The sequence below is a fragment of the Nomia melanderi genome, chromosome 6 (assembly GCF_051020985.1).
Source record: "Nomia melanderi isolate GNS246 chromosome 6, iyNomMela1, whole genome shotgun sequence".
Lineage (NCBI taxonomy): Eukaryota > Metazoa > Arthropoda > Insecta > Hymenoptera > Halictidae > Nomia > Nomia melanderi.
This window is the reverse complement of record NC_135004.1, coordinates 5,382,268-5,401,045: the sequence shown is the minus strand read 5'-3', so window position 1 is coordinate 5,401,045 and position 18,778 is coordinate 5,382,268. Positions and strand designations below refer to the sequence as shown.

Below are 18,778 nucleotides of genomic sequence, written 5' to 3'. Positions count from 1 at the left end.
TGTATAATTGATGTATAATCTTTATTTGTAAATTATTGCTTTCAGTATTTAAAAATAAATACACAACATGTAACTAAGAGCTTAAAATGCTTACATATATACAATTAATTATATTGGTCGATTTTTAGTATATATAAATTAAGATATGATATAAAACACTTCTTCGTATTTTATTACAGCCTCAATAAATATAAAATGTAATTTTAAAGTATATTTTTTTACATGAATTTTTCCATTACATTATATGTGCAATAAATACCAAACTTTTTTTTAGGAATAAGTTCTATACAAAATTTTAAGTAGAAGGACAGTTGTATTTCATCATCATATGAGCAGAAATAAATTAAAAACTTTAAAGTAGTGTGTTTTACTATATTGACTAGCTTTCAAAGTATTTTGAATACCAACTAAATAATAATAAAGTCAATTATAATACTTCAACTTTTCGGAAAGCATGAAAGTAGCATTATATAAATTATAAATAAAATATAGTATATATGTATAATGTTTGCATGTATAGTATGTATTGCAGTCTTAAATTATATATATAAATAGCGATTAGAATACATTAAAAATATACAAACTCAGTACATATCCCTCTATGTACCTGAAAACATTTCTATTAACTAGTTTGTTTTAATATAGATGCCATCCGTGCAGTACTTTTTAATTAAAAGCTTGTACATATTATTGAATGCATTAAAAAGAACATTAAAATAGTTACACAATAGTGCCACTTTTATAACATCTTTATAACAATTTAAAGCGGAACTCAATATTATTGCAATTAAAAAGCAATTTTTAATTTACTATTCGTACATTAAAGAGTTTATTGCAGTATACAACCACTTTCATTTTTAGGATCTTTTGTACTGTGATGAATTGCATCCTCTTTAACAGGTGGTAAATTTTGTTCTTTTTCTGTTGTGGCAGGAGTTAAGCCACATAATTTATTGTATACATCTAAATTCCATAGAGGATGATGAGACTGCATTTCAAAGTCAATAGGACTCACCAAACCAAAAGTAGCTTTTGTGTTTAACACTGGTACTTCTCCCGGTATTGTGTGATGATAACTTTTAAATAAAAATGAACAAATGTAATCACTGAATAAAATGTTTTTCTAAAACTATACTTGTTTTTTCTTAATCAAATATATAGACTACTTACATTAAACCGTTCTCTCGATTACATTTATCAAGAGTAAGTTTCACAACAGGAGCTAATCTTTTGAATACAGTATGTTGATCAGGTTTCACTCTATGGGCAGGTCCTTTTGTTTTTCCATATTCTTGGCATAAGATGGTTGCTTTTTTCAAACAAACTTCACTTTCTTGCAAAGCTCTAATTGCTTCTCCACATTTATCCATGGCCAATAAATTTTCTCCACAATAATTATAGGCCTAAAGAAATTAATCTTCCAATAAATTAATACTTCATTAATTAGAATTTATTCACTCACATAAGACCGATAAAATGCTGCTTTGAGTTCTAAGTATTTAATCCACTGGGCCGATATTTCTGGTTTAAACGAACGTAAAATATTAGCAGCATCCATAAATAATTTACTTGTTTCATTGGCCAAAGCTGATATTAAGCTAGCATTGTGCTTTAATTCCACTGCTCTTGCTACTGTAACTGTAATACAATACAAATAAAAATGTGTATACATTAGAAAGTACAAATGTAAATTACTTGGTAATACATAACAAGCAATATAAAATATTTAACCTTCCTGCGCTTCTGCTGTACATTGATTTACATATGCAATTAGTATGCGTGAATCTAAATCGCTTCCAATTGGTGGTGGATTTGCTAATTTTGGTAAGAATTCTGTTTGCACAAAAGTAAATATTCCTGCTGCTCGTCGAAGCATTGTATGTACATCCTTCGCTTCATTCATGCTTATGCTAAATTATAATATTACTATATAATATTGTTTAAAGTAGTATCTATTCATATTTTTAACCCTTTTAGTGCCGAGCGCCAAATGGGTACCTATGCGAAGATAACCGGACGAATTTGACGATTTTACTAAGGTTTGGGAAAAAACACAGAAAACCAAACTAAGAATGATATTTAAAAAATTCAAAATGCAGTGTATTACGGAAAAAAGGAAAAATAATATAATGCCAATTGTATTTCAATAGTTACTGAAAATCACACAAGTAACACTAATATAAAACATAACAAAAAACATAAAAACAAGTTTCTCGTCTACAAACAATATTTGCACATAAGAATAGTCATCATTTGATCACAGTTTTATGTAGATCACGTAGCATGAAGTATGATGCACGGCGTGGCATACGAGCTCTCAGATAACTATCAGAAATATTGCGATTATGGTCCCAAGAAACTGTCCAGTGTCGAATTTCTACCTTATCACTCTAGCATATACAGAGTCTCGGCACCAACCAGCATAAAATATAACAAAAAGTTAAACCCAAAACAATTTTTTATATTCTTTTGCAATGAAAATAGACCATTTATAACGTTTTATAAATTTATTTTGAGATAAGGCTTTCTCGCAATGCGAAGAATAAGGTGCCATTACACGTGCAACGATATATCGTCGCTGGCATTAAAAGGGTTAAACGCCATATTATACATTTAATACTTACTCATCTTTTGCAGCAATCATTGCAGCATGTTTCATAAACCAAAGTCCCACATTAACACTCATATTAGCTGCTTCATAAACAGCGTCAGCTCTAGAACTTAATCAAAGAGAACTTAGTTATACAATAATATGAAATATGTAAATTGCATAGACAAGCGTTTTAAGACTTTCATATAATCATAAGTTTTAATAACATCATATATTAAAAAGAAACTATGTAAATATAATAAACATATTACTAAGTATTTGCTCCTAATAATGTATGAGTCCACTTATATACAAGCACATTTCTAAGTTTACTAGGGTTTGGCCATCCAACATGTTGATCTTGTTCTGCAGATGAATTTATTTCCCATATAAATCCATACAATAAACTTAAATAACTATGAAAAGCTGGTTCTATAGTATCACTTGAATTATTGGGATTTTTTATCAAATCTAACAGACGAGTTCTTGACAATTTTAAATCACTGAAAAATAAAAAAGTCAAATATTCATATTAAATATGAAATATAACATAGAAACAGTTTATTGTTTATATTTGTATTATCAAAAATGTACAGATTATAAAATTATAATATTTAAAATATATATTCATCTTATGGAGCATAACTGCGTTTAATTTATTATACTAATTAATGTCTAACCTGCATAGCTTTCTTGTGGCATCAGTAGCATTAGGTATTTTAAATTCAAATTTTTGATCTGTCGTTGCTTTTAACATGTTACGATGAAACCAGTGTGCCATTTTGGGAAAGTTTTAATAATAAATTGTTCCTCTTAATAATATCTAATTACTTTACCTTCTTCAGTTTGACAGATAAAGTGAAATCAAGGTAAAATAGTAACGTAACACCACTACACTCAACGGAAGATATTCCACTTTTTGGTGAGATATGAGTATCACGCAGTTATTCTCACACTTGCGTTTGGTGTGTAAGCGTGTGATCAGGAGGCAATTGTTGTTGTTCAATAAACCACAAAAGGTAAGAATGAAAAAAACTGGCTATCTAGTATTTTATATTCAAAAGTAATTAATTAATTTATGTGACTACTGATATAACACTTCTATTATTATAAAATTCCATATTTTTTAAGTCTAACCTATGTAATTCTAGTAAAAGGTACTGTGTTAAAATAAAATTACTTTTTACTATTAATATAGTGTTTATGCTTTTCAATTATTACAATGTATTCCGTTAATAATATTTTTAATCCACCAACTTAATATAAAATTATTATCAGAATCAATGTCCTTGAATGAAAATGATAGTTTATCTACAAATCAATTAAGTTACATTATATTGAAGAATTATTAAATTATCATTATATATTTTTATCATTATCAAATTCAATTGATAAATAGTTTCTATAAAAATCTTAATATTATTTATAATTAAAGTTATTTTCAATGTTATAATTAAATAGTGTTATAACATTTATTAAAAATTTTTTAATATTTGTTTCAGATGGGTGAACCTTCAGGTTTAACAAATAGTGAAGTACATGAACTTTGCAAAGAGCCTGACCCTGCAACAAATGGATACATTATGCAGCAAACAATGTATCGTATTAAAGATCCAAGGAAATCATTACCCTTTTATACTGAAGTACTTGGTATGCGTTTATTACAGAAACTTGATTTTCCTGAAATGAAATTCTCTTTATATTTTATGGGATATGAAAATGCAAAGGATATTCCAACTGATAGAAGAGAATCTATTGAATGGACATTCAGTCGTAAAGCTACCATAGAACTTACTCAGTTCGTTGAGATATAACTACTTATGTTGCTTACTACTATAATAGTGTTTAATTGAATAATTTTAAGAGGAACAAACTTTTTCTTTTCCTTTAGTAACTGGGGTACTGAAACTGATCCTGATGCTCAATACCATAATGGAAACTCCGAACCACGGGGATTTGGTAATACATTTTAAATATTATTTAGCAAACGAGTAGAATAACTATTTTATATTTATTCATTAAATAAAAGTAAAATTAATATTTTCTTTTAATTTGCAGGCCACATTGGAATCACAGTACCTGACGTTGATAAAGCATGTGAAAGATTTGAGAAATTAAATGTAGAGTTTGTGAAGAAGCCTAATGATGGTAAAATGAAGGGACTGGCCTTTATTAAAGATCCTGATGGTTACTGGATTGAAATTCTGAATCCAACTAATGTTGCAAATACAGCTCTAAATCATTAATGTATTATACAGGAAGTAATTTCTTTGAGTATTGTCCCATGTATCAATTTTATTAAACACTCAATAATGAAAAGTAAAAACCAAACTATTTATACATATATATGTATGTATACACGATGTATATATACATGTATGTATATATATTAAGAATGTAATTATTAATAGGTATACTATATTTTTTAGCATCTGTACATTCTTGTATTACATCGTGTTATATATGTAATTTATGTACAATGTAATATCTACATGATTTTTGGTAAATAAAATCAAAATATTTATTTTTCAATTTCCATTTATTTAATGAAAATGCATTTTTATTTATTTATAATTTATTTATAGTTGTGCTTATTTATAGCAACTTTTTTCAACTGTATTTTATTTCCATTATTTATTTTCTCTACAAAGTTTTAGTCAATAGAAAGAAAGTATAGGATACTATTGCTTGATCACTTTATATATACTTACGTATCACAAGTAAGTATGTATGCGTCTACAAATACAGATGAAGATCATGAGCACTATTCTATGAATAGTGGAGTATCTTGTACTACAGAGCTCCTAGGTGTTTTTACAGTACACAACAGAGAAATGTCATATTGCCGTATATGACTTTTAATTTTGATATAATCATGTTTGTGTAAACGTTTGTATTTATTACAAGTATTACCTGCAATAATACCACGTGACAGCTATATTCTGCTTGAAGCATTAATATTTCGTTTTGTCTTGTTATTTTCAATGACCATCTACTATATTGAGGTTAGATTTTAGACCGCAATGCGAAGTACACATACTTACTGATTATTTATAAAAAGCGTTATAATACAAATAATATAGTCACATTTAATAACATGATTTTTACACTATTTGTAAAATAGAAAAAGTATTTGTTAAAAACAAATTTCATTACAGATATCATAAAAATCTTTCTTTTTTAGTATGGTAGAAGACAAAAAATATGAAATTGGTAGCAGAATTGACTGTGATGGACAGAAAGGCACATTAAAATATGTTGGTCCCGTTGGAAATACAAAGGGTCAGTGGCTTGGTATTGATTGGGATGATCCTACTCGTGGAAAACACAATGGCACATACGAAGGAATAGAATATTTTAAAGCTAGGTAAAATGGTAAAATAATGTTACATGGTCTTATGAAGCAATTAAATAAGCATAATGTTTTGTATGTTTTGCGATAGGCATCCTACATCAGGTTCATTTATACGCCCAGGTAAAGCAAAATTTGGAATCTCTTGTCCACAAGCAATTAAGATACGGTATGGTCTTATCAATGATGAATTAGCGGGCATTGATAGAGACACATTAATGAGTTTACAAAAGGAAATTAATGCACCATTCTTGGAAGTTGTTGGTTTCTCCAAAGTAAATAGGAAGCAAAGTAAATTTGACCAGTTAAAAATAGTATGGCTCAGAGATCAATACGTTAGTGATGCTGGTAATCCTGGTGAATTAGAAGAATTGTGTTCAAATTTGGAAGAGTTAGATATATCTAGAAATTTAATTAATAGCTGGAGAATTGTAGGAGATATCTGTTGTCAACTTCATTCTCTTAAACGTCTGAATGTCAGGTAAATTAATTAAATTTGTCAGTAGTCATATTAGCTATTGTTTTTTATTTATTATTTTATTCTAGTGAAAATTATTTACCAGTTGAAGAAAATATGGAAGCGTTAAGTAATTCATTTCTAATCGTTGAACATTTAACCATGGCAAGAATGAATTACAATTGGTTTGATATTCAACAATGTATGTGTATGTTCCCATCAATTCAAGAAATTTCAATTTCTTTTAACATGGTCAGCATTATACAGAAACCATTAGAAAACGAAAACTTGATGAAAATATTTAGTTTAACACTCGAAGGAAATTTGATATCTAGTTGGGATGAAATCCTTAAATTGGGTTCACTTCCACGGCAAGTTATAATTGCTTTAGCTACATACAGTTAATTATAACTTTTTTTTAATGATATTTATCAGTCTGCTATGAAGAGTTATAGCGATGGAAGATCTTTTATTGAAAAGTTTCATTTTACAGCTTAGAATACCTCAATTTAAATTTAAATAAAATAGACAAAATAAGATTTCCATCTGTTGAACCAACAGCAAAAACTCCAGCCTTTTCAGCTTTACGACAATTACATCTATCGCAAAATAGAATATCAGAGGTATATACATATATATTTCTTTTATAAATGAATAATTTTCAAACAAATTTTAACTTCATTAAAACTTACAGTGGAAATCAATATCCGAATTAGAGAAGCTTCATAATTTAGAAGAGCTGAAATTCAGGGAAAATCCAATTTTAAAAGACGAAAATTTAGAAACAGCACGTCAGTTAATAATAGCGAGGATTTCCAAATTGAAAATTTTAAACGGCACTGAAATAGCGCAGGATGAAAGACGAGGTGCTGAATACGATTATTTAAAATTACATTTACCAAAATGGAATGAAACTGAAAATAATCTTGAGAAAAGAAATGAATTTATAGTTGAACATCCTCGGTATTTGTCATTAGTTGCGAGTACGTAAACATAATAATATCAAAATTTTAATTCTACGGATAAGTATTATGTGTTGTTAAACTTATTTCTAGAATATGGAATTTCTGATATCCCATCAGCTAAACCAAAAGTGGAAATGGTTTCTAATGTTATCACGGTAGAATTTTTATGTCCAGATCATCCAAATCAACCTAGAGGAATTAAAAGAAAACTTTTAAAAGACATGGAAGTTCAAAAAGTTATTGGACTTGCACAACGACTTTTCAGAACAGGAGGAAAAATACCTTCTCTCTCGTTTGTACAACATAATGTAAGTTTAAGATACATTTTTATAGAATATATTTGCAATACATAATTTTTATATTTTTTTGTAGCTGTCTAAAGATGAAATTCTTTTGGATAAACCACTTCAAGAATTGAGCTATTACTCAATACAAGATGGAGATCAAGTTCTTGTGAGGTGGTGATACAAAATGAATTGTTCATAGATATAATTGTATTTTGTACACTGTTAAAATTTCACCATCATACTTTGTTATTAAACTTTTTTAATGGCACAAGTATATTTTTTAAATCCTGTTAATAATTTGTTATTTACTACTGCTTCTGACCAATATTTATTTTTGTAACTTGAAAGAGTTCTGTATTTACAAGAAAATTATTTTATACTGCAATACTTATGAAAAGATATTTATATTCTACATTCAATATAATATACATGGCGTGTAAAATATAAATTATTAAAATATAATTATAGTACGTTTTTACACGTTATAATATCACTAGATTTGATAAAAAAAGGACACAAACTATTTGTTACAAATATAATACTTAATTTTGCTGCGCTTGTTGTTCAATTTTACTGTATTCCTCTTTTTCAAGTTGTTCTCGCGTTAACAATGAAAATCCTAATTGGTTTTCACGGGTGAACGGTTGTGCCATTTGTCGTAACCAACGTTTACTTATCTGAAAATTATATTCAAATAATAACTTAGAGTTTTGAATTAATTAAATTGTAATCAACTGGAATCAAAACTTACCTGTACAGCTTCTTCTGTGGACAAGTTGCACAAATTATCTGTTAAATGCTCCTGTATCCATTTTGGTAATTTACTTCGTTTATCTATCCTTGAAAATCTCTAAAAAAAATTAATATTTTGAGAAAATTTATTGTTAATTTAATAAATACAGTTTATAATAATTAATATTACCTTATCTGCAAATACCATTATACCATAATCGGTTTTTCCTCTAATTGCTCGTCCAACACATTGTGCTGCATGTCTCATTGCGTCAAATGTTAGAAAATCATTTTCTCTAATCTGAAAAAAATCGTATGAACAGTTTTAGTAGAATAAATTAATATATTTTGTAATTTAAATTGCTACATATTTACTTACTTGAAATTGATCACGAAGATATTCTAAACGTGCTTTTAAAATACGTGATTGTGTATATACATAAGGAATTCCAAACATCAGAACAGCTCTTCCTAAATGATGATCAAAATCTACACCTTCTGATACTTTCCCACGTGCTACTGAAAGAAGAACAGCACCTCTTCCACTTTCACAAGCCTTTATATAATTAATAAGTGCTAAACTCGTTTCTGCAGAATCTTGAGTTTCAATAAATAATAATTTATGCCTCTGAAGTTGGTCTACAACACCTTGGTCATACCTATAAAAATAGGATACAAACATTTAATTGGACTTTTAATCAATACAAATTAATTGAGCTAATACAGACCATGCAGCCACAACAGATTCCATGTACAAATACGAGGTAAAAAAGCAAACTAATCCATCGGGAACAGTAGATGCAAACTCAACTAATAATTGACCATAATTTCTTATAACAGCAACATCCTCCCTTGTTTCATATCTTGATGAAATTGCAACTTGATCATTACCTTTCGATACAATCTAGTATTAAAAGTATTATTTTTTAGTAATTGTACAATTACTAATTAAAAAAAAGGGTTACTAAACTTACCATAGGTAGAAGACATGGTCTAGCTAATGTCATTGTAAAAGATGACATTATAACTGGATGAAAATTCAATATTTTAGGGTACATATCTAAAGGAGACAATGTTCCTGAAGTAATCACTACAGATTGAAACCTATCGAATACAGGTTTCATTGCGATTGATGAATCTAAGCAACTGAACTGAAGAATTGGATTCAAGACCGTCGGTGTTTTATCATCATAAGGTTCTACAATAATGGTAAATCCTTTTGTATATGTTGAAACTAGTGTTGCAAGATGTGTCACCAAAATTATTGGTGAAAAATCAGTTAAATCAGTTATCTCCATAGTACGTAAGAGCGACGCCAATCGTTCAGCACAAAACCTTAAAGGTTTACGTTCTATTGAAACTTTTGATTGTATATCTCTTAAAAATGCAGCAGGTGATTCTTGCATTACGTGTTGTACGCGCAAACGTGTTTTTAAATATTCTACAAATCGTTTTAAAAAACTAACGAAGTGTTCTGCATTTCTTATGTTACCGGGAACCACCTCTAAAACATTATAAAAAATAAATTAAAATTATAATTTTTTTATCGTTTATAATATTAAAAATTTACCATTTAAAACTTCATTTGGTAAAACAGGATTAGATAAAATAATATCAGTCTCTCTTGCCACTTGTGCATCCTTTAATCCCTCTACTAATCTCTCATATTCTTCCTTTAATTTATTTACATCATCTTCTCTCATCCTATATCATAAATGTTAATAATTATTATGGAAAGCACATTTATACATCCAACGAAAATTCACTTACTCTGCTACTGTCTTCTCAAGGAGCTGTATGTTACCAGAACTTCTCTCCAATAGTCTCCTGTTTATTTTTACACTCATCGAATCAATACATACATTATCTACAAGAAATTAAGAAATTAAAATTTCTTTTTAAAATATAAAATTTTAAATTTTTAATTTTTAAATTTTTAATTTTATCTGTATATAAGTAATGTGATATAATATACCTATATTATGAGCTTCGTCAAATACTACAACAGAAGATTTACTTAATTCTTTTGATACAGTTTCAGCAATTTTTGGATCTAACAAATAATGGTAACTGTACACTACAATTTGAGCATGTAATATCTAGAACAAAATACAAAAATTAATTTTTTGAATTGCCATGAAGTCTGAAATGTATTTTTAGAAATGCTTACTGTAAACCTTGCAAGAAAGTATGGACACCAATTACGATCTCTTCCATATTCCTTTAAATCATCAATTGAATATATACCAGGAGGCACAATCTGTTCTTTACCTTCCATGTCAAATCCTTCATAGAAATTACAGATGGGAGTGGTTTCATCATAATTATGTCTTTCACGAATGTATGATGCTGTTAGAGAATGGCAACGTCCATCAACAATTTTACCTTCCCGCTCTCTGCTTACCTGTTGAAATGTATTATTGACACATATATATACATAACATTCAGTAACAGTTATTGCACACTACATTTCTTAATCTTTTAGTTTAACTTCCAAATTTAAACAAACTTCAAAATTACAAATAACAAAAGCACAGAAAATAACTTTAAGATAAATTACCTCAGGATGAATACACATATTTTTTCTAGAACTAAGCACCAAGCCAACAATCTTAGGTTTACTTTCAGTTTCTTTTTCGTAGTAGTCAATAAGCTTCTTTAACTCTTCAATAACTTTCTCGATTTCTGGCACAGTACGGGAACAATAAATTAATTTTGTTATATCTAATGGATTTTCCAACATATAAGCTACAATTAACGATAATAGAGTAATAGTTTTGCCAGTGCCTGACGGCATTTCCAATAAACAGTGGCCCTATAAATTATCATAAACATAATATAAACGTCACCAACAATTCCAATGTAGAAGTATATGAGATAAATACTTTTGCATCCAGGCCTCGTTTGAGTTCAAGCATATATGCATATTGTTCTGGATAAATATAATCATAAGGAAAATATACTAGTAAACCGTCAACACTGATTCTGAAAACAAATTAGTCATGAAATTGTATTTCAGAAAATTTAAGTTTCATTAAATGACTGTTCTTATTTACTTCATATTTTGATGTCCTGTACTACATAAATATAGATCTTATTAACAACAATATCATTCATTCGTTAATGTAATAACTGTGATACATTTAACATTAGGTTACAGCTACAACATTACTCGAACCACAACGCATGAAAGCAAATGCCCAGGTTATGTTTCATGGCCCGGTAGAAACACGCTGTGTTCCTAAAATAACATTTTTCTTCACGTATTAAAATACAAAGGTCATAGACTTTATTCACAAAAAATAAATATATAAATAAAAATAAATATTCGTTTATAATAATACACAGCAATTTTATTGAATATATTTTAAAGATTAAATAATCAATTTAAATGTGATTATAGTGAAATTCGTTTTTTGGTAATCGATTCGAACAAATCGATACAAACTGTATTCGATACAACAGCCTAAACCGGAAGACGATGTTTGAAAACCTCGATAATTTCCGTGAACGTTTGGCGTCCAACATACACGTGCATGGAGAGTTAAAGTAATAATTCTATTAAGTATAAACATTTAGTCGTGTAAAATATAAAATGGGAAAACCAGGTAACTGTTATTTTCTTCTTTATTATACGTTTCATTCGATTTATTGTAAAATAAAATTATGCGATATTGATACACGAGATCCGGTAACTTAAAGCGTAAATAATTATCTTTATATTAATATGATGTATGTATGTTATACACATTACATATGTACGTTCATTTTACTATAATAAATCAATTTTTATTAATAGGCATGTATTATTAAGTCAGATAAATAATGATTTTCACGTTTTCATTAATGGTATTCTAACCTAATTTTAAGCGGATTAAGCTTCCAGAAAATGAAAAATATATATTATATATCATACAGATGCTCGAAAAATTATTCTATATTATTTATTAAATTATAATATTTGTTGAATTGCAGGATTTTCACCAGGTGGAGGTGGAGGTGGATTTGGTGGTGGATTTAGGGGTGGCAGAGGGGGTGGTCGTGGAGGTGGAGGTGGTGGAGGTGGATTCAGAGGAGGAAGGGGTGGAGGTGGTGGAGGTGGATTTAGAGGAGGTGGTGGTGGACGTGGTGGAGGAAGAGGCGGTGGTACCCCACGCGGACGCGGTGGTCGTGGAGGAGGAGGTGGAAGAGGACGTGGAGGCGGTGGTTTTAAAGGTGGTAAAACTGTTGTGATAGAACCTCATCGCCATGAAGGAGTTTTCATAGCTAGAGGGAGAGAAGATGCATTAGTTACTTTAAATTTAGTACCAGGATCAGAAGTATACGGTGAAAAGAGGATTAGCGTTGAGGTATAACTATAATAATTTATGTAATTTACTTTATTAATATATTCATGAGTACTTGATTCAATGTATTAGAAAAGCTTATAATTTTTTCTTAGTAAAATGTAATAATCGTATTTTTTATTATTCAGAAATTAAAGATGTATGAATCACTGTTTGCTTTTTTATATGGAGATTGACTATGTGAATATTACAGGGGGAGAATAACACTGAAAAAATTGAATATAGAGTTTGGAATCCATTTAGATCAAAATTGGCTGCTGCTATACTTGGTGGTGTAGATCAAATTCACATTGCACCTGGAACCAAAGTATTATATTTAGGTGCTGCATCTGGAACTACAGTATCACATGTAGCAGATATTGTTGGTCCAGTAAGTTGATATATATTTTCAGTTAATGAAATGCATACATTAGAGCCAATTTAGTGCATTATTACTAATTTGGTGTCGAAGTTATGCTATAACAATTCTACATTCTCGTTTTTTCATTATGCAAAATTTGTCATATTTTGTTTTAAAAAGGCGAGTGTACAAAGATAAAACTTTTATTACAATTTTTTAATGTATATCTTCTTCCTTTAGGAAGGATTGGTGTATGCCGTAGAATTTTCACACAGGTCAGGTAGAGATCTTTTAAATGTCGCCAAGAAACGAACGAATATTATTCCAATAATAGAAGATGCAAGGCATCCTCATAAATATCGAATGCTTGTTGGAATGGTAGATACAATATTTGCCGATGTTGCACAGCCTGATCAAGCCAGAATAGTAGCCTTGAATGCTCAATACTTCCTCAAGAATGGAGGTCATTTTGTTATTTCCATTAAGGTAAGCCTATTAATAAATAATTTCATAGGAAACAAGGCTTTAGTATAAGTTCATACTAACATTTTATTTTTATAGGCAAGTTGTATAGATTCTACAGCACAACCTGAAGCAGTATTTGCCGCCGAAGTGAAAAAACTTGTCGCCGATAAATTGAAACCACAAGAACAGATTACATTAGAACCATATGAAAGAGATCACGCCGTAGTAGTCGGTGTGTATAGGCCGCCACCTAAAAAAGCAACCTAAAATATGTATATGTATATATGTATCATCTAATTGTTAAGATCACCTCGATTGACCATCGTTCCGAAGAATGTATGCAATATCTTTTGATTGATTGACTGCAAGTAATGTTTTCAAATATTTCGTGAAGTCTACGAATGAGTAGACGGAAATAGGTTTTGTAATATAATGTAAAGTGAAACAGTTGTCATGCAGATATTCGGCGAATTTGTTTATAAATGCAATTTAAATCACTTTTGTATCTGTATAGTTGGTACAGCGAAAGGAATGTATATGTATGATTGTTTAATACAAAGTTTATATTTTAAATATCTCGAAAGACCATCTTACTTATACTTTCATATGAATAAAAAAAGACAGAAAAGATTTAATAAATCGTGGTGTGTTTAATTGCGTGTGTCACTTAGGCGTGATACCTTGCTAGTATTAAGTATCGTTTGCATATTTTTGGAAGTTTTAAAACAAGTGACTGTCAACGTAATGTTCAACATCTGCAGTTTCATATAAACTTGTTAAAATGTTATTTCAAAATCACTTGTAAATTAATTAAGCGGTTCAACCGTTTTGTAACTACATTTCATTATGATCTTATTACGTTAATATCAAATCAAAATGTCGCGCTCACCGATTTCGTCCAGGAACGGTAAGCATCCTCTTCTGTCTTCTTTTCAACAGCTGCATTTACTATGACCAACCCACTAAAAATGGTTAATCGTTTCTTAACTGTAATTAATTATTCGCTTATAGTGATCGACAAGAGTCGAAAATCATCAAAATTGTTTAAATGTAAAAAGTCGTTCAGCGCAGCAGGACATAAATCCACATCGAACACAATAATTCAGGATCGTTTAATGGGAGGCGCGGACATATCGGAAGCTGTGGAGAACAGATCAGGCGTGGTGACGGAAAACATTAAAGAATCAGCTTCCACCCATGCCGTAGACCAAGAAAAAGATACTTCTAACTTGCAAAATGGAAGACCCGCAACTTCCGGTGGACCGTGTTGTTCTTGTATCGCGCAAGTGCCAGGAGCAATTGGGTACGAAATTCGTGTCCTTATTAAAACACAGTTTATTTATCAGGTTATTACATAAGTGTTGTTTTCAAGATTAATTTCTAGTGCAAAAGGGAATCCAAAAGATATCTTTCTATTGTTTGTAACAATTCTTTTTTCAACTCTTTCTATTAAAAAATGTACTTCTTTGTAGATTTTATGAATTTCTACATTGATTAATATCTCATAAAGAATATTAAAATTACTTTTTGTGTAAGTAAAAGTTCAATAAAGAATGTATTAATTTCTGATACGAATTCCTGCCTGTGAAAATTAATCCAGGAACGTATAAATTCACATAAACGTCCAGAATCTATACGTTACTTAGGGAATAAGTTGACGTTTTACAGTAATATTCAAGAAGTCGTACAGAAGTAACTGTATTTAATTCTAGAGATCAGAAGGTGGATGAAATGATCGATTTCGTGCACCAGAACTTACAAGAAGCCGGTAAAGCATTGGCCACCTTAAGCGAGAACTTTGAACACGATTCAAAGGTTGAGCCCCGCACGCAAGTAGAACCATCATAAAATTGGGAAGACTTGGGGAAGTGTTTAGAGAGGGTACAACAATTAAAAACGCTTTATAAAATTATTCGCGCTCTAACGAGGAGTAAGACATAAGCGAGTGAATTAATTTTTTGTATTATCGAATATTTGGAACGACTCACTTATTTTTTTTCCAAAAAAAAAGATATCATTACGTGAAACGCAGACACATCGAAAGACAATGATAACTCTTAAAGGAGACGTTGACGAAGGAAATTCTAATTTGTCGTTGTTTGCCCCTGGCAATTCTTTTTGTTCTCGGGATCGGCGTTGCTCCCGTTAAAGCTGATGTTCGTCGACATACTAGGTCGGATACAACAGTGGACTTCTTCAGTAGAAAAGAAGCTGGAGGACTGCAAAAAGGCACTAGAGCTGATGCGCAAAGAACTGATGGCACGGCTCTGCGAGATTGAGAACTTGAAGAAGCAGTTGACGGACTGCGAGGCCGCACGCAATACGGAACGTGAGGTAAATGATTCGGTTAAAATAGTTCAGAGCTAATTCTACTTTAATATTCTGAGTGCCATATTATTCTTATGCGGGTGACACACTTTTCATCGGAAATTGGATATCATTATAATTAACAAAATGTGAAATGTCGTTTCTTCGAAGATCCACGAAAATTTTCTATAGGATTGATTGAGCACCCAGAATTGTTAAAAGGAAACAATAATAACTGGAAGTTACTATGAACACTAAAACAATAATAACACTATTAGCTGAAAGTTTGAAATCATTTTGTACGCACACGATATTAGATATATTAGAGTTAAATTAAGAAATTTAACACTTAGGAACAGTGCTTAGGAATTATAATAAAGGTTACTATTGCCACAGAAGCAACAAGTGTCACATCAAACGCAACATCAAATGCAACACCAAACGCAAGTTGAACAACATGTGGAGGAACGAGCAGTTGTTACTGAAACACCCAAAGAACAGGAATCTGTCCTTATTCCAGTTGTTGAGCAAAGAATTAAGGAACCTGTAGATCAGTTTGTCGCTCAATCACCCGCGGCACAAGAACCGAAAGTTATTGAGATCGTTTGCACGGATGCAGCCATTCAATCGACAATGAAAGACAAGGAAAGAATGCGACGGGAAATTGAGGTATGATTCAGAGGATGTTCACTAAAATATTTATCTCTGCGAAGTGTGTATTCGGAAATATAAATTATAAATGATCGTGTCGAGCAGCTCGAAGCAGAAATAACACGACTAAAGAAAGAAAACCAGCGTATTGTGAAGGAACGCGCTGAATACGAAAACGCGATACAACGAGCGTTGTTGAGAGGGGTTTCTTGCTTGAACGTTGAAGCATTGAGGGTGTTGCGTTCACCGCCAATTCCGTGTTGCACCCCTTGTACTCCTTGTCCTACTGATAACACGTTAGTGAAAATTTGTCTATTTATTTAATTATGAACATATCCTCATCGAGATCCCTAAAATAAATAGAAAATATTAAAAGTAATTCAATACTAAAATATTAATAATGATACTTTATAATTATTATTATTGTTCGAAATAATTAACAGCTAATTTTTCTAATGATTGTTTTGTGCTAAAAATTTAACATAGCTCTGACGTTATAACGTGAATATCACTGTCGCTTACATTTTATCACAAGATTTTGTAACAACTTTTCTTTCCTTGTTCGTGCCTATTTTTTTATTGCAGTCGGTGGTGCAATCTGCAATGTATTCATTGCGACAAACGATATGTAATGTCTTAACTTTTATTGCTTCGAGATACCAATGAGTCATTGTTTCAGAGTCAACAATTGAAAGCTGAAGCCAAGTATTTTAAGTTCGCATGAATCTTCATATATTGTGCCTGTTTCTGCGACTTTGGTAACTTGGCCTTTCTAAATTTGTACCGGTTCGCTATCATGTCTCATGACTACATACAGCGTGTCCGTTATTCTTGAGGGAGGTAAATTCCTTTTTCCAAATCATTCATTCAAAAAATATAACCAAACCAATTGTCAATGCGTTCCAATACAATCCAACAATTTACAAAACACTCGATCTTCAAATACGTTGCACACATAAATTTACAACAAAAACGAAACTAAAAGCAGCTATCAAAAAACAAATGTTTTTACCCCACTATGGACACAGTGCATGTAGCTCAGCGATCCGCGAGATCAATAGGTCACGTCCGTCAAGGATCTACTTCACGACCGCGCACCGTCGGTGCCTATTCACAAAAAGACAAAAAGGAATTTAACGACAGATCTGTGTCACGCTCGATTGCTTTGCTTGCCACTAGCGAGCGCTATAAAATTGTACGAATAAAAAGAAAAAGGAACCGAAAAGAAAAAAAAAACAAAGAGCAGCGCGCATTTCGTCGATCGATATTGAACCAAGGTCGATCCTGATTCACCAGAGTTTCACTTCCAGCGAGCCGACCGTGTGTAAGAAGGACGTTACGAACGGGATGGTCAAAGGTTTCGTCAGCCAGCGGAATGGTAACGGGAAATGTGTCCGCGAGCTTAGCACCGTGAAACGTCCTTGCGGCAGCCCATGTTGTTCCGCGGGCAGGAACCGGAAGTCATCGTCCAGCAACAGCATGGTCTTCCTTCTTCATCAAGGAGACGCCGAGAACATCTGTGCGTCGAACGAGACGTCGATCCGCGTCTGCGGACAACCTGTCATGAAGAAAATTGAGATACCACCGTGTCCTAAGTTCTGAATATTTCTTCAAAAGATGATTCGTCCTTTTATCGTGAAACCGGAAGCATTTTAGATAGAGGGGAGTTGTTCCAATGAAGCCACGAAACAAATTCGTAGATAATTCCGGGTAACAAGGCCTGATCTTATTTATATTGTCAAATATTTATATTTTCAATTGTTATTAGTGGCACACTGCTCTATAATCTTCGCGATCTATGCTCGTTAGGTTTATTTTACTATTAATAATAGTTTTTGCAAGTGAAAATTTACGTTGAAAGTAAAAACGTCAAGTATAGCGAAGTAGTCTTTCATTTCTCTTTATGTATGATAATAAAGAAATATTGATTTTCATTGAATTGTTCTAAAAATCTTCATTACGAGTCTCACTCATTAATATGTGGTAAAGGGTTAATAATGTTAATAATAGTGTCCAATGAATTTTAAACTTGGAATATCTTCTACATGTTTATGTTCAATGCAATTTTTAACGTATCTATTACGTGTTTCTAGAGGCGACGCATTGAAGAACATATAATTCTGATGACGTACGGGATCCACGTCCTTGGGATACGTCATTACGGTGAAACGTCGCGAGAAGAAGTAAAGTAGCTGGAAGTTGGAAGAAGTAAAAGTTTCCACGTTACCGGGAAATGTCGTTCGGAAATTCCTTTGGAATTCTGACCGCCCCACCCCTGAAGTTCGA

At 31.2% G+C, this 18,778-nt stretch overlaps 6 protein-coding genes across 12 annotated transcripts; 4 read left to right on the top strand and 2 right to left on the bottom strand.

Moving 5' to 3' along the window:
• Positions 1 to 92: 92 nt before the first annotated feature.
• On the bottom strand, positions 93 to 3,421 carry LOC116428252 (BRO1 domain-containing protein BROX). Its single transcript, XM_031979651.2, has 7 exons — positions 3,271 to 3,421; positions 2,863 to 3,093; positions 2,625 to 2,720; positions 1,732 to 1,910; positions 1,463 to 1,638; positions 1,171 to 1,403; positions 93 to 1,076 (listed from the first exon to the last, which is right to left on the bottom strand). Exons 1-7 carry the CDS (start codon positions 3,369 to 3,371, stop codon positions 830 to 832), a joined length of 1,263 nt encoding a protein of 420 aa, XP_031835511.1. The 5' UTR covers positions 3,372 to 3,421; the 3' UTR covers positions 93 to 829.
• A 37-nt stretch (positions 3,422 to 3,458) lies between these two features.
• Positions 3,459 to 5,122, top strand: LOC143174596 (lactoylglutathione lyase-like). The gene is made up of 4 exons (XM_076368287.1): positions 3,459 to 3,609; positions 4,093 to 4,388; positions 4,482 to 4,549; positions 4,649 to 5,122. The coding sequence occupies exons 1-4, from the start codon at positions 3,520 to 3,522 to the stop codon at positions 4,834 to 4,836; spliced, it is 642 nt and encodes a 213-aa protein (XP_076224402.1). The 5' UTR covers positions 3,459 to 3,519; the 3' UTR covers positions 4,837 to 5,122.
• A 136-nt stretch (positions 5,123 to 5,258) lies between these two features.
• Positions 5,259 to 7,967, top strand: Glo1 (Glyoxalase 1). Of its 3 annotated transcripts, none has more exons than XM_076368408.1 (8): positions 5,259 to 5,310; positions 5,775 to 5,957; positions 6,034 to 6,423; positions 6,489 to 6,770; positions 6,893 to 7,022; positions 7,094 to 7,382; positions 7,455 to 7,672; positions 7,737 to 7,967. In XM_076368408.1, the coding sequence occupies exons 2-8, from the start codon at positions 5,776 to 5,778 to the stop codon at positions 7,827 to 7,829; spliced, it is 1,584 nt and encodes a 527-aa protein (XP_076224523.1). In that variant the 5' UTR covers positions 5,259 to 5,310; position 5,775; the 3' UTR covers positions 7,830 to 7,967. The 3 variants fall into 3 exon arrangements, with proteins under 3 accessions (XP_076224523.1, XP_076224522.1, XP_076224521.1); XM_076368407.1 differs by lacking the exon at positions 5,259 to 5,310 and adding an exon at positions 5,342 to 5,620; XM_076368406.1 differs by lacking the exon at positions 5,259 to 5,310 and adding an exon at positions 5,343 to 5,595.
• Positions 7,968 to 8,052: 85 nt separating this feature from the next.
• Xpd (general transcription and DNA repair factor IIH helicase subunit XPD) lies at positions 8,053 to 11,773 on the bottom strand. Of its 2 annotated transcripts, XM_031979630.2 has the most exons (13): positions 11,440 to 11,773; positions 11,269 to 11,368; positions 10,944 to 11,198; positions 10,554 to 10,787; positions 10,359 to 10,482; positions 10,154 to 10,250; positions 9,954 to 10,087; positions 9,358 to 9,887; positions 9,112 to 9,287; positions 8,763 to 9,042; positions 8,574 to 8,684; positions 8,403 to 8,501; positions 8,053 to 8,328 (listed from the first exon to the last, which is right to left on the bottom strand). In XM_031979630.2, exons 1-13 carry the CDS (start codon positions 11,442 to 11,444, stop codon positions 8,194 to 8,196), a joined length of 2,280 nt encoding a protein of 759 aa, XP_031835490.1. In that variant the 5' UTR covers positions 11,445 to 11,773; the 3' UTR covers positions 8,053 to 8,193. The 2 variants fall into 2 exon arrangements, with proteins under 2 accessions (XP_031835490.1, XP_031835500.1); XM_031979640.2 differs by lacking the exons at positions 11,269 to 11,368; positions 11,440 to 11,773 and adding an exon at positions 11,237 to 11,255 and having other exon boundaries at positions 10,944 to 11,068.
• A 1-nt stretch (position 11,774) lies between these two features.
• On the top strand, positions 11,775 to 14,173 carry Fib (rRNA 2'-O-methyltransferase fibrillarin). Of its 2 annotated transcripts, XM_076368415.1 has the most exons (6): positions 11,775 to 11,991; positions 12,359 to 12,370; positions 12,497 to 12,732; positions 12,923 to 13,099; positions 13,310 to 13,555; positions 13,631 to 14,173. In XM_076368415.1, the coding sequence occupies exons 1-6, from the start codon at positions 11,979 to 11,981 to the stop codon at positions 13,799 to 13,801; spliced, it is 855 nt and encodes a 284-aa protein (XP_076224530.1). In that variant the 5' UTR covers positions 11,775 to 11,978; the 3' UTR covers positions 13,802 to 14,173. The 2 variants fall into 2 exon arrangements, with proteins under 2 accessions (XP_076224530.1, XP_076224529.1); XM_076368414.1 differs by having other exon boundaries at positions 12,359 to 12,732.
• Positions 14,174 to 14,285: 112 nt separating this feature from the next.
• Positions 14,286 to 18,735, top strand: LOC116428257 (uncharacterized). Of its 3 annotated transcripts, none has more exons than XM_076368409.1 (7): positions 14,286 to 14,837; positions 15,247 to 15,349; positions 15,686 to 15,868; positions 16,238 to 16,510; positions 16,598 to 16,788; positions 17,803 to 18,202; positions 18,586 to 18,735. In XM_076368409.1, exons 1-6 carry the CDS (start codon positions 14,485 to 14,487, stop codon positions 18,092 to 18,094), a joined length of 1,395 nt encoding a protein of 464 aa, XP_076224524.1. In that variant the 5' UTR covers positions 14,286 to 14,484; the 3' UTR covers positions 18,095 to 18,202; positions 18,586 to 18,735. The 3 variants fall into 3 exon arrangements, with proteins under 3 accessions (XP_076224524.1, XP_076224525.1, XP_031835525.2); XM_076368410.1 differs by having other exon boundaries at positions 17,803 to 18,475; XM_031979665.2 differs by lacking the exon at positions 17,803 to 18,202.
• The last annotated feature ends 43 nt before the right edge of the window (positions 18,736 to 18,778 follow it).